We start from the raw sequence: 20,955 nt of genomic DNA, 5'->3' as shown, positions 1-20,955 counted from the left end.
ATATTTAATATTTTTACGTTAATATTCCAATAATATCATTAGTGCCTATCATCTTCCATTCAATAGCATGGTGTGAATGTTCACTGGATGTGTTATTAAATACTCATCCATACTTTATTATACGTTTATTGATAATTGGTCTTGGATTCCATCATTATCATGTGTCTTCAATCATGATGAATAATTATCACGCATCAACAATTATCATGAATTATCAAATACTTCTTGTATTATCACATCATGCTCTACTTATGCTCTCTTTACCACTTTAATCAATGCTATTATCCTTTGTTCTTCATATTTTCTTTCATAACCTCCTCCATTTGCCAACTACCACATCTACTTCATAACCTCATTCACACACTCCTCCACATTCTACTGTTAGTTCATCTGTGCCGCCTTCTTCTTCACATTACTGAATGCTTCTCTTTCGCCATCTGTCTCTTCACACAGTAGCTGCTTGTGCCTCTCAATATACTCCAGATCGCTCTGTTTGTTTACCTCCTGTCCACTCAGTATCCTGTCCTTGATAAAGTAGTCCTCTCTGCGCTTCCTCACTGCTGCTATCTTCGGCATTGCCGCCAGTGTCTTCTCCAGTCCTTCACGATCATATATTCTCAGCTCTGCAGGTCTGTGCTCAAACTCAAGCACACGGTCGTTGCACAACTCCTTACACATCACCTTCCTTGAGATCTTCGTCCACCTCACCTTCCTCGGATTCACTCGCCTCTCAAATAGTTTCCTGCACTTCGACCTACAGAAACGAAACACCTTCGAGTCGTTCCTCACATACACACTTCCATGCCCCTGATATATGCTTGACGAGCAGAACCAACACTTCTCAATTCGCATTGGGCCCCTGTGCTGCATTGCTTTTTCTATGCAATTCATCGATCCTATGCATAACAGAACAGTAGATGCATAAATAACAGTAAATCCATTCCACCATAATCATACTTAATGATAGATGAATAACAAAGTAATCACACTAATGAGATATCTCCTCACTTCATTCACATAAACATATAAACTCAGTTCATTCAACCCCATCAACCAAATGCTTCCAAAAATGAATGTTCCCACACGTCTTGGAAAAGAGTATCTGCTTGAGCACAGAATGCATAAAGCCATCTCAAAGCCTGCCCAGCATCCCCATCAGGAAGATAGCAGATCTTCAATCAACCATCGTACAGTCCTTTGTAAATTTTTTTTGATGAACTCTTGCAGGCACGGCGAAAACTGTACTTATTCTCATGAAACAAGTAAGTTTCCATGCAGAATGTACTATCTGAATAACAACTGCAACAAGAAAGATTGCTCTTTCTCACATGGCCCATTCTCAGATGATGTGATATGCAATCTCATAAGCGAAAAACATGAGACTGTGCAATTCAAGTCAACCTTGAAATAGTAATACATGTTCACAAAGACTATGGTAATAATTTAATCAAGTTTATTTTCTTCATTATCCTCTCCCAACTCTTCAAAGAACTTGACTAGCTTTCCAACACGGTTATTCCTTGTGAACGACGCATTCAGCTTCTTGTCTGCTGAGTCCTTTACTTCAATAAAAAGAATCATGTTTTCATTTTCCTTTACATCTGAGCTTGCTTTTTGATTACTGGCCAGTTGCTTTTCGCTTTCAATCTGTGCTCGTACCTCGTTCAGCTCGTCTTCATTGGCTCGCCTTGTAAAGCTTGTCTCAACAAAGGATGCTTTACTAGAGCATGTGTCACTTGGAGCATCAATTGAAGGAATAAATGCAGCAAGCAGAGCAGTTTTCAGCTCTCTGTCTACACAACCAAAGTCTGGTGTGGGTTTCCCTCCGCTCAGTATTGACTGACTAGGATTGTTCAATCCGATTTTCTTGATTGCTGTAGTGCCTCCAAACACCTGCGCTTGTATTTCACTAATTGCATCCCTGATCGCATTAGGCTCGTTAGTATCGCTGCCATTTGTATTATCAGGCGTCATATTGAATCCATTCGTAGATTTGCTTGAATCCGCCATTATATCGTACGGACCTTGCATCAGCTTGCATGTAGATGAAATCCCAAGCTCTCGCAATACATCTTTATCTGCACCCTGGTTGATAATAACAACTTCTCCCTCCACCGGTATTTTCAATCCTTCAGATAGAAGATTCACGCTTGTAGGTCCTTTGAACTCATGATTATGTCTACTATCACAAATAGTCTTTTCTTCCAATGATGATGAGTTGCTCTTATTCAATGAGCAGTAACTTGATCCAGATGAGTTATTCTTATTTGACGAACGACAGCTTGAATCGCATGGACTTATGGTGTGTTCAAGCATATCGCATAAAACTCCATTAACTGAGCAATAACTATCATTAGTACTTAATGAGTCACTTTCTTCATTATCGAGTTGCGGCAGTGGAAATTCATCATGCATATCATTTAAGTACATCACATTATTCATGCGATCAGATTTGTTCTTCCGGTACTTCTGATCTTTTGTGTGTGCTTGATGTATATTTGGCTCCTCCTCTGACTCATCAGCATTATATGCACTGGATATGTCAGAAATCTCAAGGATGATGGGATCATGGCTACCTTTGGATGCAAGAGTGGCTTTACTATCGCTCTTCACAGCTGAGCCACGCGATCGTCTTCCATATAACTCCTTAGGTGGCACACTCCTGTCCTTTCTATCAAAGTGGAACGATCTTATGCCATCTACAAACGAGTCTCCCTGAAGACTTTCAGACTCAAGATCTTCAATAGGGCTGATGTGCTTCAGCTCATATCCATTCACTTTTCCACTGCCATTCACAATGTAAACATCAAACTTCGAGACCTTGTCCTGCTCATCGTCATTGTTTTCATGGCTCAGCATGCATGCAGCGCCAAGTACATGCTTCATTATGCTTGACTCCGATGGAGATTCAGTGCTCGATGCAAACTCTTCTCTTGCCGTGTGCATTGCATTGCTCCAGTCACTGTCAGTTGCATGCTGATCCTCGATGGTTTCCTTGTCAGGCTTTCCATCCATCTTACGAAGACATGCTCGCACATACATATCCAAATGGTCTTTGCATGAAAACCAATCACATTCTTGAGTACTGCTCTAATTGGTTTATGCTTAAATCATGCACACAAGTGTCCAATCACAACATTCCGTTGTATGTAACATTGTTCACACTAACATTGATTCAAACATGTAAGGCATCGTAGTTTCCACTGATGTATTCTTGCTACATGATTTACTAGGATTGAATCATTTGTTGACATTATCAGGCATCAGCTAATCTAGATTTTAGGATCCAAATAGTTAATATGTAGATTTACAATGCCCTGAATGCAAAGAGAATACGACTTCATCATTTACGGCGCATCTGGATACACAGCAGCCTATGTTATTGATTTCTTCAAGAAAGAAGACGTAAGGCTTGCACTTGCAGCAAGAGACATCAGTAAGATCGTAGACACTGATCTTCCAAAATATGAATGCCAGGTGGATTGTATTGATAATATTGCTGCAAAAGCAAGAGTGTTGATTAATTGTGCAGGACCTTATTATTATCATGGAGAGGATGTAGTGAAAGCATGTATAAGAAACAAAACACACTATATGGACATTACTGGAGAAACATGCTTTGTGGAATTGCTTATTAAGAGATACCATGAAGAAGCAGTCAGGAACGGTGTTTACATCATCAACTGCTGTGGATTTGATTCAGTTCCTACGGACATTGGCGTGATGTATTTGAGCAGCATGCTTGAAAAGGCGGAGATTGAAAGCACACTCAATATCAGCAATTTGGTTCTGAACAAAACCACATGGGAGTCTCTTATTGTTTCTGTGTCAATTCTTAGGAATTCCAAGGCATTGCGTAAGAAGGAGGAACGTTCAAGTGATAAAAATCAAAAGATGCATCATGAGAAACCTAGTGTGCCATACAGAGTGATTTTTAGAGGCTCTGACTACTTTGTTATCAGGAGAAGTCAGGAGCTATTGAGCCAGGTTGGACTGCAAAAGGCAAGATTCTCTGCATACTTACAGCTGCATGGCATGTTTGGAGTGATTGGTTACTGGATCATGGTTGGGATACTATGGATTTTATCAGGTTCTAGGGCTGGAAGATGGATACTGATGCATGGATACAGAGTTCTTACATTTGGTGTTGTGAAAAAGAATCCAAGTGTTGATGAGGTGCACAAAGCAAAGTTCACAATAAAGATGAATGGTACAGGAGAAATAAATGGGCGTGCATGTACCAAAAGACTTGTTATATCAGGACCTGATCCATCATATATAACAACATCTATATGCCTGACACAAGTGGCAATTGCGTTCTTGAATGCGTTGGACTTGCAGGCCGAAAATACAGGTGTAATGCACTTCAAAGGTGGAGTAATAACGCCAGGATGTGTTCTATTCAACACTGACATTGTCAAGAGACTGACGTCAAGAGGAATACGATTTGAGATTGATTAAACAAATAACTCGATGCTGATTAACCAAACGACTTTAATTGTATTGTCTTGCATTCCAAAGGCTTCCTGTAATAAACATAAAATTACAAACATGAATGCTCAACGATTTGATTATATTCAATGTATACGTAACTCACCTGATGCATAAACTAACAAAATACATAAATTACCAAATGTTGGAATAAAAAGTATAAGAAGTTTACCAAAACACTCTTGGCTTAGCTACTATTTATGGCTTTGATTGAACTACTCGAGCTTAGTCAAGGCATCTATTCGCTACACTGTTACCTACTTAAAGTTGGCACACTCACCTTTCATGAATGGCAAGATTCTTCGCCTGGCATTAATGAACCAATTATTGATCTGTGCAAGTCCAAGGCCTGTGCTCTGGCACAGATACACCTTTTCTGCATCAGAAGGATATGGATTATCCATGTTATCTCTAAGCCAGGTCCTTAGGAACTGAGAGATGTCCATGGGGAAGTTGATCCTTGTTTTTGGGACAGCATATTTCTGCTCGTTCTCATGGTTGCTCGTCTTTCCATCGTCGTTGTACCTACAACCTGCACTGACTGTCTCAGATAGAAGCCTCTTCACTGTGCTCTTGATGCATGAAGTTTCAGAGTCAACCATCTCAATAAGTCTGTCCTCAAGAATAATTGTCTGCTTAATTCTTCTCAAGACAACTAAAATCGCCATGATATATCTTTTATCGCACTCAGACATTTTCATAGACTGGTATTTGCTTCTCAACTGTCTTACTAGGCCCAGAAGGCACTCTCTATTTCCTCCACTTAGAAAATACGTTTCTTCAGCTACTACTAATTGATTGAGAATATCCATTGCTCCCCTTCCTATCAATGTTTATCTAGCACTGATCATACTAATTAATCGTATTTGGTGAGGTAATTTAATTCTAGCACAGCTCTTGTAATACTTGGTAAGAATCAAATTCTACTAATACTTAATCCAATTAAATACGAAATTCAAAACCAAATGAATATTTGTACAATTTATGATTACCTGTGGCCATTTGTGTAGCCAAAGATATCTGGATGTCCATGAAAAATACTACACACTCTTGATGGCTCTCAATACTCTCGGTAATCCTCATGTCCCTTGTTTCTATTTCGCTTGTTTGTGAACCAGTTGTTTATTTGCTTGATAGACAGCTTGCAAATCTTCGAGAGCTTGGCTTTTTCGTGATCAGATGGATACTAATCGGCCTCGAAGCTTCTCTCAAGCTCGTCAGTGATGAACTTTGGAAACCTTCTTGATTTTGTGCTTTCTTCGCATGGATTATATGCAGCCTTAAACTCACATATTGCCATTCCCACATGGTCAACAACAATCTCTCGCATGTGCCTTATGCAATCCTCAATATACGATTTTACGCCTTCTGATATTTCAGGTAGCATGCCCATTTCATTCACGAATTCCTCAGCCATTAAGTCCATTTTCTCGATTATCCTATTGTTTGCATCGACATAACTGTTCCTCATCTCGTTCATCTGGAACGAAACAAAATGCGGTAGGTTTTGCATGGGCAAGCCAAGCTCTCATGCAAATAATGCGCATGACATGGCATGTATTTTTATGCCAATCCCTTTATGTTAGATTTATGCTATAGATTTAAGAGTATTTAATGGTATTTTGATGCATTTTTATAAATTATACCTTATTGTTTATTATCTCATATAATGCATGGCATCTTACCGCTTGCTTATACAGGTTTTGATGCATAATACTTGTAATCAATAATTAATTAGATGCTTGAGGTAATGAATGCATAAAAACATTTTTTTGCTCCTTATACAAAGAATGAAAAAAACAATGAAGAAAGAGATTTTGAAAAGCCAGGTAGATACGGCGGAGTATGAATACGTGGAACTATCTAATGGCATAAAGGCGATTGTTGCATCAGATCCTGCATTGGATAAGTGCAGTTGTGCGGTGTCTGTTAAGGTTGGATCGTTTAGTGATCCTGAATATGCTTTAGGACTTGCACACTTTCTGGAGCATATGCTGTTTATGGGAACGGAGGAGTATCCTGGAGAGAATGAGTTTGATTGTTTTATGAACCAGAACAACGGATCGTTCAATGCAATTACATGGGGAGAAGTGACAGAGTATTTTTTTGACATATCACCAGATGCATTTGAGGAGGGAGTATATAGATTTGCAGACTTTTTCAAGGCGCCTTTGCTACGTCAAGATGCAGTTAAAAGAGAAATATCTGCGGTGAATGCAGAGTTTGTGAATGGACTGAATAGAGATGAGTGGAGGATACAGAGGATGATTGAAGTTCTCTGTAGTGATGAAGAGCCGTTGAAGAAGTTCAGTGTTGGAAATTATAAAACACTAGATCATGATGGAATATGGGATGAAGCGAGAGAGTTCTGGACAAGACACTATAGTAGTGAGAAGATATGTGTAGTGATATACGGAAACCAGAGCATTGAAGATATGAAGAGATACCTGAGCAAATTTGAGGGAGTACAGAGAAGAACAGCATCTGAGGTATCTGATGGCATACAAGAATTAAGTATTAAGCAAGAAGAGAAAAGGAGTGTGTTTAAGAGCGAATACTTGAATAAATGGATCACTATAGAATCTTTTGCAGAAGTGAGAAAGGTTATGGTGACGATTACGGTTCCATCTGGATACAAGATGTTTAGGAAGAATTCGTATGGATATGTGCTAGGCATGCTTGAGCGAAGCGATGAGAGAGGATTTATTTGCGGAATGAAGGATCTTGGGCTTGTATTATCTATAGATGTGGAAGTGCAGGACTATAGTGATTATTCTCTGTTTGTTGTTAGTATCTTTGTGTCTGAAGAAGGTACAAGAAAAATGAAGGAAGTGCTGGAAGGTTTTGTGCGGTATCTGAGGGGAATAGAAGTGAACGAAGAAGAGTATGAGGAATTGAAGAGGAGGAATGAGAGTGTATTTAGATACAGTGAACGACAGGAGATGACTGAACAAGTGAGCAATATTGTAAGGAGCATGCAATTTTATCCGATTGAGAATGTATTGAACCATGAATACTGTTTTGAAGGATTTGATGAAGGCGAGATACGAGGAGTGATATCGAAGATGTGTGATGTATCGCAATGGCTAGTGTTTGATATAAATTTTGATTATGACAAGATAAGTAGTGAGAATGAAAGGAAGTACAAGGAGAGAGAAGAGATATATGGAATAGGATATGAAGTAGGAAAGCAGGTATTTGCAGAATCAGCGTATGAGATAAGTGTTGCTAGATTGGATGAGATCAGAATGATGGCCATTGATAAAGATATGCGTAATGAAATGAAACAAGTTGAGAAAGACGGTGGAAAGCTTTTGTATTTGTTTGATGAGTCATATAAGGTTCCTAAAGTGTTTGTTGGGTGTGTGTTGAAGTTTGAGTATGAGAGGAAAGATGTGTTAGATTTTATGTTTTTGGTTAATAAAGCAAAGGATGTGTTTTTAAAGAAGTATGGAAAGCTGGTGTATGCAACAGATGTGAGTATTGATGCGCATGTATGCTTGGGTGGAATAGAGATTGTTGCGGAAGGATTTACTAATGTGGTAAAGAATGCATTTGAGGTTTTCTTTAATGTGCTGTTTGAGGAAGCAAGTGAAGGAGAAGGCAGGAACTTGATGATAATGCAGGAGATGATGAATGTATTGGAGCAAGAAAGGACCAAGAATCCTTATGCATTGTGTATGCATGGAATGATGAAGATGAAAGTTGATGGATACATGCTTCCTGAGGAGAAGATGAAGATGGTGAAGGAGATTGATGTGCAGAAGATGATACCAAGAAGTTTTTTTGCAGATATGGTTGTAGTTGGGAATGTAAAGCATGAATGGGCGGTTAATGTGTTTGAAAGTGTTTGCCTGAGGCAGCATGGAGATTGTGTGAATCTGAAGAGCAAATTAATGGATTTGAGCAGGAAATGCGATGTGCATACGGAGGATCCTGCAAGCAATGCATGTGCGATATATTTGTATGGAGGCAAGTATGCAGACAGTAAGGAGACAGCGGTGATCAACTTTGTGCAGCATGCATGCAAGGGAATGTTTTTTGATCAGCTCCGAACTAAAGAGGAACTTGGATATATTGTATACTGTAGGATGGCGTATGTTGAAGACGAGCAGTATATAACATTTGTGGTGCAGAGCGAGAGAGAAGTGGAGTATTTGGAGGGCAGAGTCAAAAAGTTTATTGGTGACCTGAATGGATATTTTGCAGAAATGCAAGACGAGGAGTTTGAGAAGTTTAGAAGTGCAGTAATGATGCACTTTGAGGAGAGGAAGAAGAATTTTGGGCTATATGGAGAAGGGATATGGAAGAGCTATCTACGAGGAGTAAGTGATCTTGAGTATGAGAAGAGGGTTTGTGAAGCTCTTATGGGAGTTACGAAGCATGACTTGAGTAAGATTGACTGGATGGCAGATTGTTATGTGGTGCGAGTGGCTTTACAGTACTAATCTAATGGTTTTATTTTCTATTAAAATGGTTCTATGCGAGATGGAGTGTTTTGGTATTTTAAAGGTGGTGCACATGAATATTGTGTGTATGCATGAGGATTGTGACTTAAGTGGATCATTATGTATGATTATGCATGGAAATGAGTTAAATAGTTGATTGTGTATGGAAATGAGTTAAATAGAGAATAACGCATCCCTGATGAATGAAGAACACAGGAGAATCAAGAAGATAACTGAGACAGTGAATATTTTGTTGAAGCGAGCAGAGAAGAGAAGGAAGGCGATTGTTGAGGAAATCCGAGTAGCAAATGATTACTCATATGAGTTGAGGATTAAGAAAAGAAAGACCATACGCCATGATGCGGATGAATGATTTGATGAATTTTGCTGAACCCTTGATGTTTGATCCTGATGAGGTTTTTAGAAGACTGGAGATATCGGATGAAAAGCAAGCGCAGCTAAAGAGGAAAACACAGATAATGAGCAATTTGGAAGAAGTGTACTCTGGAAGAGACATGTCTAATAAACTGTTGTATGCTCTTGCATGCACAGCATCTCGAAAGATTGATATTGTAAAGATAGCTGATTTGGTTGATAATGGAGTGATTAAACACGAAAGCATGCTGAAAGAGTGTATGAAGTATGCAGAGCGAATCGGTGTTAGCGAAGCGGAGCTTCAAAAGTTTGTTGAAGAGAATGATGTTGGGCAGGATAGGATATGTGAAGAAATAGAGAAGATGGCAAATGAAGGAGTGAAGAAGAAAGAGATGATGATGGAAATGAGAAGAAGAATGCCTTGTGCGAATTTTAAGTTGGTTTTTGAAGAGATAAGTAAGATTGAGGATAATTGTATGAAAATGGATGATGAACAGAAGAACAAAGGAACAAATGCAGACTGGCTAGAGGAGGGTGAGTTAAAGAAGCTATTTAAGCCTGGGGAGAATCCACAGCTTAATGAGAAGATTATGGAGGAGCACCTAAAAAGAACAGGAGGAAAGGTTGTTACGAGGTTTCCACCTGAACCGAATGGGATACTGCACATTGGACATGCAAAGGCAATGAACCTGAGTTTTGAGTATGCAAGAAGGAATGGAGGATATACGTATCTGAGATATGATGACACGAATCCTCGAAAGGAGGAGGAAGGGTATTTTGAGTCGATTTATGAGGATGTGAAGTGGCTTGGATTTGAGCCATACAAAGTGACTGCATCGAGTGATTATTTTGGAAGGATGATGGAGTTTGGATTTGATTTGATAAAGAAGGGAAAGGCATATGTGTGTCACTTGAGCCAAGATGAGATGTGTGAAAGAAGAAGATTGTATTTTTCTGAAGGAGGAGGAGACAGGAAGTATCTAAGCAAATATCGAGATAGATGTACTGAAGAGAATATGCAAATTTTTAAGGAGATGATTGATGGAAAGTGGAAAGAAGGAGAGGCGTGCTTGCGCTTCAAGATGGATGTTGATAGCAAAAATCCATTAATGCTTGATCTTGTTGCGATGCGAATAGTTGACGAAGTGCATCCTGTGAAGAAGGTGAATTTCCATGTGTATCCGACATATGAGTTTGCGCTTTGTGTTTCTGATAGTCTAGAAGATGTGACACATTCTTTCTGTACAAGGGAGTTTTACACACGACAAGAGAGCTACAATTGGCTGCTTGATCAGCTTGAGATATACAAGCCTGTGCAGTGGGAGTTTAGTAGATTGAATATAAGTAACACAGTGCTGAGCAAGAGGAAGCTTGTTCCACTGCAGAAGTATGGAATATCTCTTGATGATCCCCGATTATTTACAATTAAGGGGATGAGAAGACGAGGATTTCCAGCGAGTGCGATCAATGAGTTTTGCAGGAGTGTTGGATACACATATGCAGAGACAACAGTTGATGTGAGGATTCTGGAGAATTTTGTCAGGGCTGAGCTGAACAAGACTGCAAGAAGAGTGATGTGTGTTAGGGATCCATTGAAGGTGACTATTGTTGGAGTACCTGAATGCATGGTGAGAATTCCAGATTTTCCTGGAAGCTCTGAGTATAGGGATGTACGTTTTACGCCTGTGGTGTATATTGAAAAATCCGACTTCCAGGATATTGGAGAGGAAGGATTTGAAAGGCTTACGCTTGATCAGCCTGTTGGACTTTACATGTTGTATTCAATCAAGATGGTGAAGGTTACGGATGATGGTCTAATTGCAGAGATGAGTGATGCAGTGCCAAAGAAGTTTATACACTGGGTTTCTGAGGATTGTGTTGATGTGGAGATGCGAATGTATTCAGCGCTGTGGACGTCATTCAACCCTAACGAGGGAGACTACATGAATGAGATGAACAAGGAGAGCTTGAAGATATACAAAGGAAAGTGTGATAAGCGGATTCTTGATTCAAAGATTGAAGACAAGCTGCAATTCCAAAGGATAGGATATTTCTGTGTTGATCCTGATACAAGTGAGGAGAAGGTAGTGGTTAACCTTACTATTCCTTTGAAGAACACTGTTTAATGGATGTGATGAGTTGTTTATTGATAGTTTGCATGAAGATAGTGTTAGTTGATGTGAATGGATGTTATTATGAAGGACCTGATTAAACATAGACCCTTGATATTGAATTTGTTTCTTGATGTGTTTAACAAAGAGAAGGGATGAGCCCTTCGATGGTAATGAGTGAGGTGATGACAGGCACAACCATTATTGCAATCAAGTATGCAGACGGGATACTTGTTGGAGCAGATTGCAGGGTGTCAGCTGGGAACTATATTGTAAATAGAGTGATTAGTAAGCTTGCGCCGCTTTCTGACAAAATCATTGTGTGTATGTCTGGAAGTGCTGCAGATGCAGGCATAGTCAGGGACTATGTAAAGACATCGCTAGACATGTACACACGACTTGAAGATGGAGTTCCTATGGTGAAGAAGGCGGCAACGCTTGCTAGCAAGATAATTTACGAAAATCCTGATCTTTTAGCCGGTCTTATCGTGGCAGGATATGATGAAAGTGCAAGGATCTTCAGTATTTCGCTTGGAGGTAGTTTAGTTGAGCAAGAATGGGCAATTTCAGGATCTGGGTCGGCCTATATATATGGATACTGTGATATGAACTGGAAAGCGGGGATGAGCCTCTGGGAAGGGATAGCGTTTATAAAGGAGGCTGTTTTGTGTGCGATTAATAGAGATAATGCGTCTGGAGGATGCATAAGGATCTCGTCGATTACTGAGACGGGGGTGCAGAAGTATGTCTACAATGGAAATAATGTGCTACAATAAATGGTTTGTGAAGTGATTTTGGTTCGTATTTATTAAATGCAAGATTGCAAAAACATGGGAGGCGTGATTTTCAAGAATGCAGTGAGTGAGTTGGTGGCCGTGTTTGTGATTGATGTGGCACAAGCAATACTTTCGTATGTTGTGGGACCGTATGAGCGGGTGTTTGATGAGTATGACGTGTCTATTTCGAAGCCACATGCAATAAACGAGACTATTTCGTATGTTGAGGTGATAGGATTGGCGATTGTTGTTCCACTGATTTGTTTGTATGTGGTGTTGCATAGTAATCCATCCAGAAGCAGCAAGATGTATTTCTATGTGATATTTATGCTTTCATGTCTCACAACGTTTGCAGCAACGGAAGCAATGAAGAATGTGTTTGGGAGGCTCAGGCCTGACTTCTTGAGCAGATGCATGCCAGTGAATGGAGTGTGTACAGGACTGCAACCGATTGTTACTGAAGGAAGAAGAAGCTTTCCGTCGGGACATATGTCGATGGTGGTATGTGGAGCAAGCTTTTTTATGTTTTTTACATGGAGAGAGTTTAAGCTGCACTTGCGCAACAGAATATGGAGATTTGTTGCACTTGCAGTTGTCTGGCTGTTGTTATTTATTGGATCCATGGCTATTGGGATGAGCCGTGTTACAGACAACAGGCACTTTGTTTCTGATGTTATTGGAGGAGCAGTGATTGGAGGATTATCAGCAGCAGTTGGATTTAGGTATCTCAATAGGAGTATTGAGCTGCAAAAGAACAAGAGTACTAGAGTAAGAGCACGAGCAGCAGATGTTTAAGGCAAGTGGCACTGATTGCAGAGCCCCAGATGATGAGAGGACGAAGATATGCTTTGGATATTGGAGGTAAAGACAAAAGCAAGTCTGAGAGTGCTTTGCACAAGGCATTTACTGAGGGACGATTGAGAATAGTTGTTGAAACAACGCAGGATAGATGTGTGGATGCTATGATTCTTTTTAAAGCCAAAAATCTTTTTGGAAGGCAATTGTCTAAGATGCCGGGCGAGTACATATTGAGGCAAGTTTTTGATCCAAAACATGCATGTATGATGTTTGTTGATGAGAAGGATAATGTAGTTGCAGGGATATGCTATAGGCCGTTTTTTGAGAGAAGTTTTGTAGAGATAGTGTTTCTTGCTGTTGATTATGAGTTCCAGGTGAAAGGAGTTGGAGGGTTTCTGATGGATGTATTCAAGGAAATGATCAAGATGGATATTAAGAGCTATGAAAATGATTACATGAATGATGTGATGGCGATGTGCAGGATTTGCAGGAAAGAAGTGAAGTATCTTGATATGTTTGAGAATGAACCTGATCGCAGTGGAAGACAAAGTTTGTATTTGATTGCATATGCAGATGTTTTTGCAGTAGGGTTTTTTAAGAAGCAGGGTTTTTGTGAAGATGGAGTGTTTGATAAGTGGATTGGATATATCAAGGATTATGATGGAGGAACTATTGTTGAATGCAAAGTGTTTTGGGAGATCAATTACCTGAGGAAAGATGAGGTGATTGAGCTTATGAGAAGGAGAGTTGATGAGGAGATGAGGAATGTCAATGGGTATTCTGAGATGCATAGAATTGAGGATTATTCTAAGGTGAAGAGTGTAAGAGATATACCAGGTATCAATAAAGGATTAGACAATATGAAATGTATATCAAAGATTGATTCTGGAGTAAATGATATGAAAGGTATACCAGATATAAATGAAGGAGAAGAAAGAGCAGGAGATAAGGATAAAATAAGTGAAGAATCTGAAGCAAAAACAACTATGAGGATGTTTATTATGTATATGATATGTGATTTGAAGATGAATGCATGTGCCTGGCCTTTTCTTAAGCCAGTGAGTGCAAATGATGTGCCTAATTACTATAAGTATATAAAGAAGCCGATGGACATATCTAAAATGGCTAAAAAGGTTGAAGATGGGATTTACAAGAGTGTAAGGGAGTTTGAAGAGGATGTAAGGCAGATGATAACTAACTGTTTGAGCTACAATGGAAAGGACACTCAGTATTATAAGTGTGGACAGGTGCTTCTAAAGCACTTTGAAATGAGAATGGAAACATACAAGCATGTGGTTGATAAGATTGGATGAATGTATTCTAGGCGCATAGTTGGATGTGCAATGAATGCTAGGATGTGTTGGCATATGCTGATAGGATGTTTATATAATATGAGTACTAATATATCATGGATATACTTATATAACCTGAGTATTAATAGACTCTTAGTATGCCTATATAACCTGAACATCAATACATGCCTATATAACCTAAATATTAATACATCAAGCACATGCTTATATACTTATATAACCTGAGTATTAATACATCAAAGTATATAATTTGTGATCCATGGATGATTTGTTGTGGCAGAGATAAGCAAATAAAAAATCAAGAAGAACCCCTGGATGAGCCTTGAGGAGCTTGAGATGATGGATCAAAGCAATCCTGAGGAGTTTTTGGGAATGGTAAAGGAGAAGATCAGGATGCTTGATTCTGAGACAAGAATTCTACAAAGCAGGATAAGCACGATTAAACACGACATATCGACGAAGAATGTTGCGATTGCAGAGAATATGGAGAGGATTCGACTGAACAAGCAGTTACCTTATCTTGTTGGGAATGTTGTTGAGGTATTTGATGAACAAAGTGGGGTTGTAAATGCATCTACCAGGATGTCGTCGTACCTGCCGTTGATGGGACTTGTTGCGAACGAAGAGCTTCATCCAGGAGATCTTGTATCACTACACAAGGACACGAACATAGTGTTTGAGAAGCTTCCGGCAGATTATGATGTGAAGGTAAAGGCTATGGAGCTTGATGGCAAGCCTGACGAGACATATGAGGATATTGGAGGACTTGAGAGGCAAATAGAGGAGCTGAACGAGGCAATTGTGCTTCCACTTACACATCCTGAAAGGTTTGAGAAGCTGAATATCCGACCGCCGAAGGGTGTTTTGATGTATGGGCCGCCAGGAACAGGAAAGACACTTATGGCGCGTGCATGTGCAAGCAAGACAAATGCGACGTTTCTTAAACTGGCTGGACCACAGCTGGTGCAGATGTACATTGGAGATGGAGCAAGGCTTGTAAGAGATGCATTTGCACTTGCAAAGGAGAAGAAACCCACGATTATTTTTATCGATGAGATTGATGCAATAGGAGCAAAGCGATCGGACTCTGATCATACTGGAGATAGGGAAGTGCAAAGAACGATGTTGGAGCTTCTTAATCAACTGGATGGATTCTCGTCTGTTGATGAGGTGAAGATAATTGCAGCAACTAACAGAGTTGATATTCTTGATCCAGCATTGCTGAGGAGTGGGAGACTGGATAGAAAGATAGAATTTCCATTACCAAACACTGCAGGAAGGAAGAGAATTCTGCAGATCCATGCAAGGAAGATGAGCACCAGAGAAGATGTGAATTTTGATGAGCTAGCAAGAAGCACAGAGGGATTCAACGGTGCGCAGTGTAAGGCTGTATGTGTGGAGGCAGGAATGTCAGCACTAAGGAAAAACAAAGCAAGTATTTCGCAGAATGACTTTATGGATGGGATTCAGGAGGTTCTTTGCAGGAAGAAGTCCAAACTGCAGTATTTCACATAATGAATAAAGAGTTCTATTGGATGTTTTGGATGTGTTTCAGTGGATAACTGTTTCAAACAGAAGGGATAAAACTGATGCTGATAACCTGTATAATGAAAGAACGGCACAAGATTCTGTTGCTGTCAAGCACAGTCCTCTTTTCGTTTTACTTTGCATATGACATTCCGTCGGCACTGAGCCATCATGTAGGGTTTGAATCAGAAGATGAGGTTGAGTATAAAATAACCTTACTTTACTCGGTGTATTCACTGCCGAATATAGTTGTGCCGCTGTTCTTTGGATGGATAACACAGATCAAGAAGTGCACACTTGCGAAACTGCTGTGTGCATTTGTGTTCGTGGGTCATCTGATGTTTACAGCTGGTGTTTGGTATCGTAACTTCAAAGCTATGCTTATTGGCAGGTTTATATTTGGAATTGGAGGCGAGAGCTTCGCTGTTATTCAGAACAAACTGATCTCTTATGAATTCAAAGGTAAAGAGTTAGGCTTTGCAATGGGGTTGTTTTCAAGTATTGCACGATTGGGGACGGTTGCGAACTTCCTTATCACACCGCTGCTTGCAGACATGTTTGGTAGAATGCTTCCATGCATTATGGGTGTTGCATTAACATTTCTAGGTCTTTGGATATGCTTCAGGATCAATCATTCTGGAAGATCGCATAAGATACTGAAGCAGAGACTACTGGAAATACAGAAGGTTAGTAATGCATCCAAGGAGCAAGATGAGTGTGTCAAACCGGTGTTTGATGATGATGCTGGCAACATGCTTTCTTCACCAAAGTACTACGAATATGCACCTCATAGAAGCATTCAAGGTATTGATGGAGCATATGGAACGTCATTCTTCCATGATTATGGCGATACAGACTATAATAGCTCCTCAGTAATAAGCTCGGCTTCCAATCCAATTCTTTCTGAAAACCCATTTCTACCATGGGCAAAAAACACAGCTGAGGAGACAACAGTCAAAAGCAGACTTGAAAAGTCAGATCCAAAAATACTATTTGAGGAATCAGGTACTCTTTTCTACGAGCCAAAGATTGAGGGAAAGAATGCCTGCCATTCTGCATTCTATGTTCTTGTTGCTATATCATTTCTGTTCGCTTTGGTATGGGCGCCTTTCTATTCTGTCGCACCAATGCTATTCCAAAAGAGATATGGGTTATCTGCAATCTCATCAGGCAACATACTTGCAATAATCGAAGGAATTTCGCTTGTGTTGGTTATTTTTACAAGTACAATAACGGACATGTATGGAATGAAGCTGTGGTTTATTGCAGCAGGTTGTATGCTTTTTATTGTGGGGCATTCTGGAATATACTTTGGATTGATGTCTCCACATCTATCTGCAGTAATGCTTGGGCTTTCGAGTCCTCTTATAGCATGCTATTGGCCATGCATCCCTTCTCTTGTATCTGATGAGTCTCTTGGCACAGGATTTGCCACCATATACTGTATCCTCAACCTTGCATTTACTTTTTCTCCGATAGCGGTGGCGTTTCTTGCGACAGGCGATGGCTCATATGACAGTGTGGAAGTGTATATCCTTGCAATCGGAGCATGCTCGCTGGTACTGATAGGTATTCTTTCGTACCTGAATCTAAAGCAATCGCTTGGATTGAATAACAGGTCGGCCAGTGGAGTAGAAGATGAAATGTAGGAGATGTGAACTAAAGATAGAATATACATCTGAATATGAATCAATTATTTGATGGCGCTATTAACTGTTCACATCTAGCATCGCTACATGGCGTTATTTTCAATAAATGCATCAATCAATGCAAGTAAACAGTTTATTTAAGTGTAGAAAACAGTGGACGTAGTGCATCTTTGCTGTTTGCCATCTTCATTCTTCGTATATCCTTGAGTCGGAGTAGAACTATGAATATCAGATTGACAAATGCAACACCAAAGAGAGCAATTATTATTGTCTTAAAGTGCTCTCCAACAATAAAATGTGCCTCCACCGTGTAGTTGCCATTTTCTTGAAGGTATACGACTAAATCAGTGTTTGGGATTGCAATTGAATTAATGGCATATGGTCCTGCATATGGACTTGTATTGCTTCCAGGCGTCCCTATCATCAGTATATCAACAATCAGATTCATTGTGCCAAGCCCAATATATGCCACGTGATGTTTTAGGTGCACATACGTGCTGTAGGCCATCTGACTCGAAATATGCACCTTCTCTCCGTCACAGTAAGATATCAGATAAGAAACGCCAGGAATAGCGCATCCATATGCTTCATGCCTTGGATAGATTGCTGAGAGACTCAGCTTGAGATTCTCTTTCGAAAGGTTGTTTTCATACACTTCAAGAACAGCTTCGTTGTCAACAACACGATTCACAAACACGGCTTCTCTTCCTCGGCTGTTATAGTCACAGCAGCTTATGGATATTACATTCTTCAGTTTGTGAATATCATCGTGATACTCTGCTTTTTCAAATAATGCCTTGCCAGGTTCAGAATGGTTTTCAAGGGCTCCAACTCTTGTGCTGCCATCAATGTCCTTCATCACAATAAAGAAGTCCACTTTACCTTTTGCTCTCAGATCAGCAGAGAATATTCCATATGGCATCCCACCAAAATGTTCTTCAGATTTAAGGATTGGCGTGCAATTCGGAAACATCAAGCTTAGATCCACTATCTCCATATCTCCCTCAGAAAACACAGTTGAGTTGATCTGTGTCGGGATAAATCCACCAAGAAGCTTGTTGGTATTTCCAACTCTTGACGTTGAGTTGAAGTATATCTTCAAAACATACTTTGTCCCGCTTCGTTGTATAAATGCCATGTCGTTCATACCGTTTCCATTAAAGTCTCCAAATACAATTGGGCCTATCTCATCTGGAAGGTCCATCTCGAAGTACCTCACATATTCTCCATCCTTATTATTGAATACCCTCAGTGATTTTTTCCCATTCCCGTTGTCAATGACTAGGCACAGGCATGCCTTCATACTCCCATCAAGCTCAACAAATGCAGAAGTATGCTCATTGTGTAATCGTCCATAATCATCAACATCCTCTGTTTTCAGTTCTCCATCTTCACTAATCCGAACCTTTTTCAGACCATCGCTGTATTGGATAAGCAGTTGAGGTCTAAGATCATCGGGGCATGTAAATAGCAGTGGAGTGGCTAAGGATTCTCCAATATGCTTTGTTTCATCTCTGTCACGGAAGTATATGTGATTGTCAAATGTTCCATCATTCTTCCTTGTTACAAGCACGTAACTTACTATTCCACTTCCATTGAAATCTGCAGGAATGACAAGATGGATTTTCTGTTCATGCTTGTAGCTGAAAACTTCATCGTACATGTCTTTATCTTTATCGTAGTGGTATCCTTTGAGATTTGTATATCCCTTATCTACACCAACAAGATCATAAGACCTGTTGTTCAGAATATCTGTGTATGCGAGCAGTACGAATCCTGCTAGCAATGTTTTCTTGAGGTTGTTCATATCAAGCATGCGTCGTAGGGGATGAATTCTTGTACTGATGCTAATCTAAATAATGTTATCGAATGCATTCTCGGGATATAAATGATTGGTATTTATGCGCATAAGCACTCCAATTGTATTTATGTTTACTACGAATTGAATGTATTTGATCATGCATAACAGCCCTGGCCGATGCTGAAAGATCCAAACATCCTTGCAAAGCTCAAAAGGTATAATGATGTTAGTATAGAAATAGACAACCGTGCAAGAGCATTGGACTCATTGATGAGTAAGTTGAATTTAGACATAATTGATGAGTTCAAGTCGTATATTGAGCCAAAGAAAGGCATTGACAAACTTTTGATGTTTTACAACATGTTTATGCAATCTAAAGCAGTGATCAATCAAGAGAAAAGCAGCCTAGAAGAGCAGTTTGGGGGAATGAACAATGCTTCGTTTACATGCAAGCTTGAAACGCTTAAAGAAAATGATGTGATGGGATCAATACAGAGGCTGATGGATGTACGCCAAAACCTGGTGGAATACAATGGAGTTATAGTAGTGGAAGTGGAAGTGATTAGTTTGGATGAAATCATTAAGGGAGCTATTGGTGTAGTTGAGGAATCGTTTTTTGCTTCTCTTTCAAAGATCCCAAAGCTGGAACCTGAAATACAAGAATTTGCGGTATTTCTGCTTGCACATGTCGATAGAAAACGGACTATAAGCAGGTATACAGACATGATGTACTCGAAGTTTGGTTTTGATGGTGTTGGATCAGACAACAATATGCTATTAGAACGAACAAGTAGGTTGAGCCATACACTATTGGAGATTGCAGACATCAACGACAGTGTAATTGGAAAAGAGCATCCGGAGGTAACGATTGGATTGCAGAAGATGCTTGTGATTGGATTGAGAAGAGAGATTATAGACAACCTGATGAGGATGGAGAAGGAAGAAGGGATAAGTAGCATTCCGTTTCTTGTGGAGTTGAATTCGAAACTCAGGCACTCTGGAAACAGAAGGACTAGAGCAATGGAAGAACTTTTTGTGTTTAAGGATAGAATAAATCAGGTTATCTGTAATTGCATGTCTAGGTATTTTGAAGACCTGGATATGGTAATGAATGCAAACAGTAAGTGTGATGCAGAAAGTTTGTGTGTGGACATGAGAAGTATATTGGATTCTTTTTATGACCATAAGGACATACTAGAAGTGTTTGTGAAAACATATGGAATGAGTTTTGGGCTTACAGAGCCACAGGACATGTTCCAGGTATTCAGTGGAAAATCTATGGAGAAGATTCTACTTCTTGCTGAGACACTGAAAGGAATATCTAAGAGTGTGTATGTGCTGAACAATGCACATGTATTTGATGGACACCTGAAGCATGTTGACAATATTTCAATAGAACAGATAGTCAGCATCAACATCGATGACATTGTAAATGTGTGGAAGCATGAACTTGAAAAAAGAAGTGAAGAAGACATAACAGTATTTCTTGATAAGAACATTGAGAGTCAAAACAGGCACTTTGTACCTGAAGCATACAGAACAAATATTGTGGAGCAAATAGATACCATAGTTAATAAAGCACTGAGCACAAAGAAATACATGGGAAACACCACAAAATTGTATCATCAAATCAAAAAACTATATTCACAACCTCATACATAAATCT

General features: G+C 39.6%; 16 protein-coding genes across 16 annotated transcripts; 11 read left to right on the top strand and 5 right to left on the bottom strand.

Annotated features, from left to right (window-relative positions):
• Nucleotides 1-381: 381 nt before the first annotated feature.
• On the bottom strand, nt 382-852 carry M896_051540 (ribosomal protein L24; the record flags this gene model as incomplete). Its single annotated transcript, XM_014708301.1, has 1 exon — nt 382-852. One exon carries the CDS (start codon nt 850-852, stop codon nt 382-384), a length of 471 nt encoding a protein of 156 aa, XP_014563787.1.
• A 205-nt stretch (nt 853-1,057) lies between these two features.
• M896_051530 (putative zinc finger protein) lies at nt 1,058-1,411 on the top strand (the record flags this gene model as incomplete). Its single annotated transcript, XM_014708300.1, has 1 exon — nt 1,058-1,411. The coding sequence occupies one exon, from the start codon at nt 1,058-1,060 to the stop codon at nt 1,409-1,411; it is 354 nt and encodes a 117-aa protein (XP_014563786.1).
• Nucleotides 1,412-1,443: 32 nt separating this feature from the next.
• On the bottom strand, nt 1,444-3,015 carry M896_051520 (uncharacterized protein; the record flags this gene model as incomplete). Its single annotated transcript, XM_014708299.1, has 1 exon — nt 1,444-3,015. The coding sequence occupies one exon, from the start codon at nt 3,013-3,015 to the stop codon at nt 1,444-1,446; it is 1,572 nt and encodes a 523-aa protein (XP_014563785.1).
• A 306-nt stretch (nt 3,016-3,321) lies between these two features.
• On the top strand, nt 3,322-4,461 carry M896_051510 (uncharacterized protein; the record flags this gene model as incomplete). The annotated part of the gene is made up of 1 exon (XM_014708298.1): nt 3,322-4,461. One exon carries the CDS (start codon nt 3,322-3,324, stop codon nt 4,459-4,461), a length of 1,140 nt encoding a protein of 379 aa, XP_014563784.1.
• Nucleotides 4,462-4,748: 287 nt separating this feature from the next.
• M896_051500 (uncharacterized protein) lies at nt 4,749-5,303 on the bottom strand (the record flags this gene model as incomplete). The annotated part of the gene is made up of 1 exon (XM_014708297.1): nt 4,749-5,303. The coding sequence occupies one exon, from the start codon at nt 5,301-5,303 to the stop codon at nt 4,749-4,751; it is 555 nt and encodes a 184-aa protein (XP_014563783.1).
• A 374-nt stretch (nt 5,304-5,677) lies between these two features.
• On the bottom strand, nt 5,678-6,004 carry M896_051490 (putative homeodomain-containing transcription factor; the record flags this gene model as incomplete). The annotated part of the gene is made up of 1 exon (XM_014708296.1): nt 5,678-6,004. The coding sequence occupies one exon, from the start codon at nt 6,002-6,004 to the stop codon at nt 5,678-5,680; it is 327 nt and encodes a 108-aa protein (XP_014563782.1).
• Nucleotides 6,005-6,245: 241 nt separating this feature from the next.
• Nucleotides 6,246-8,939, top strand: M896_051480 (insulinase-like Zn-dependent peptidase; the record flags this gene model as incomplete). The annotated part of the gene is made up of 1 exon (XM_014708295.1): nt 6,246-8,939. One exon carries the CDS (start codon nt 6,246-6,248, stop codon nt 8,937-8,939), a length of 2,694 nt encoding a protein of 897 aa, XP_014563781.1.
• A 199-nt stretch (nt 8,940-9,138) lies between these two features.
• M896_051470 (uncharacterized protein) lies at nt 9,139-9,312 on the top strand (the record flags this gene model as incomplete). The annotated part of the gene is made up of 1 exon (XM_014708294.1): nt 9,139-9,312. One exon carries the CDS (start codon nt 9,139-9,141, stop codon nt 9,310-9,312), a length of 174 nt encoding a protein of 57 aa, XP_014563780.1.
• A 25-nt stretch (nt 9,313-9,337) lies between these two features.
• On the top strand, nt 9,338-11,440 carry M896_051460 (glutaminyl-tRNA synthetase; the record flags this gene model as incomplete). The annotated part of the gene is made up of 1 exon (XM_014708293.1): nt 9,338-11,440. One exon carries the CDS (start codon nt 9,338-9,340, stop codon nt 11,438-11,440), a length of 2,103 nt encoding a protein of 700 aa, XP_014563779.1.
• A 152-nt stretch (nt 11,441-11,592) lies between these two features.
• M896_051450 (beta type-6 subunit of proteasome) lies at nt 11,593-12,201 on the top strand (the record flags this gene model as incomplete). The annotated part of the gene is made up of 1 exon (XM_014708292.1): nt 11,593-12,201. One exon carries the CDS (start codon nt 11,593-11,595, stop codon nt 12,199-12,201), a length of 609 nt encoding a protein of 202 aa, XP_014563778.1.
• Nucleotides 12,202-12,237: 36 nt separating this feature from the next.
• M896_051440 (PAP2-like phosphatidic acid phosphatase) lies at nt 12,238-12,996 on the top strand (the record flags this gene model as incomplete). Its single annotated transcript, XM_014708291.1, has 1 exon — nt 12,238-12,996. The coding sequence occupies one exon, from the start codon at nt 12,238-12,240 to the stop codon at nt 12,994-12,996; it is 759 nt and encodes a 252-aa protein (XP_014563777.1).
• A 32-nt stretch (nt 12,997-13,028) lies between these two features.
• Nucleotides 13,029-14,312, top strand: M896_051430 (chromatin remodeling transcription factor; the record flags this gene model as incomplete). Its single annotated transcript, XM_014708290.1, has 1 exon — nt 13,029-14,312. One exon carries the CDS (start codon nt 13,029-13,031, stop codon nt 14,310-14,312), a length of 1,284 nt encoding a protein of 427 aa, XP_014563776.1.
• A 315-nt stretch (nt 14,313-14,627) lies between these two features.
• On the top strand, nt 14,628-15,827 carry M896_051420 (regulatory subunit of ATP-dependent 26S proteasome; the record flags this gene model as incomplete). The annotated part of the gene is made up of 1 exon (XM_014708289.1): nt 14,628-15,827. One exon carries the CDS (start codon nt 14,628-14,630, stop codon nt 15,825-15,827), a length of 1,200 nt encoding a protein of 399 aa, XP_014563775.1.
• Nucleotides 15,828-15,919: 92 nt separating this feature from the next.
• On the top strand, nt 15,920-17,488 carry M896_051410 (uncharacterized protein; the record flags this gene model as incomplete). The annotated part of the gene is made up of 1 exon (XM_014708288.1): nt 15,920-17,488. The coding sequence occupies one exon, from the start codon at nt 15,920-15,922 to the stop codon at nt 17,486-17,488; it is 1,569 nt and encodes a 522-aa protein (XP_014563774.1).
• A 133-nt stretch (nt 17,489-17,621) lies between these two features.
• M896_051400 (uncharacterized protein) lies at nt 17,622-19,304 on the bottom strand (the record flags this gene model as incomplete). Its single annotated transcript, XM_014708287.1, has 1 exon — nt 17,622-19,304. One exon carries the CDS (start codon nt 19,302-19,304, stop codon nt 17,622-17,624), a length of 1,683 nt encoding a protein of 560 aa, XP_014563773.1.
• A 162-nt stretch (nt 19,305-19,466) lies between these two features.
• Nucleotides 19,467-20,951, top strand: M896_051390 (uncharacterized protein; the record flags this gene model as incomplete). Its single annotated transcript, XM_014708286.1, has 1 exon — nt 19,467-20,951. One exon carries the CDS (start codon nt 19,467-19,469, stop codon nt 20,949-20,951), a length of 1,485 nt encoding a protein of 494 aa, XP_014563772.1.
• Between the last annotated feature and the right edge of the window lie 4 nt (nt 20,952-20,955).

The sequence above is a fragment of the Ordospora colligata genome (genome assembly GCF_000803265.1).
Source record: "Ordospora colligata OC4 chromosome Unknown contig_05, whole genome shotgun sequence".
NCBI lineage: Eukaryota > Fungi > Microsporidia > Ordosporidae > Ordospora > Ordospora colligata.
Note: the sequence above shows the minus strand (reverse complement) of the source record. Positions and strands in the feature narration are given on the sequence as shown.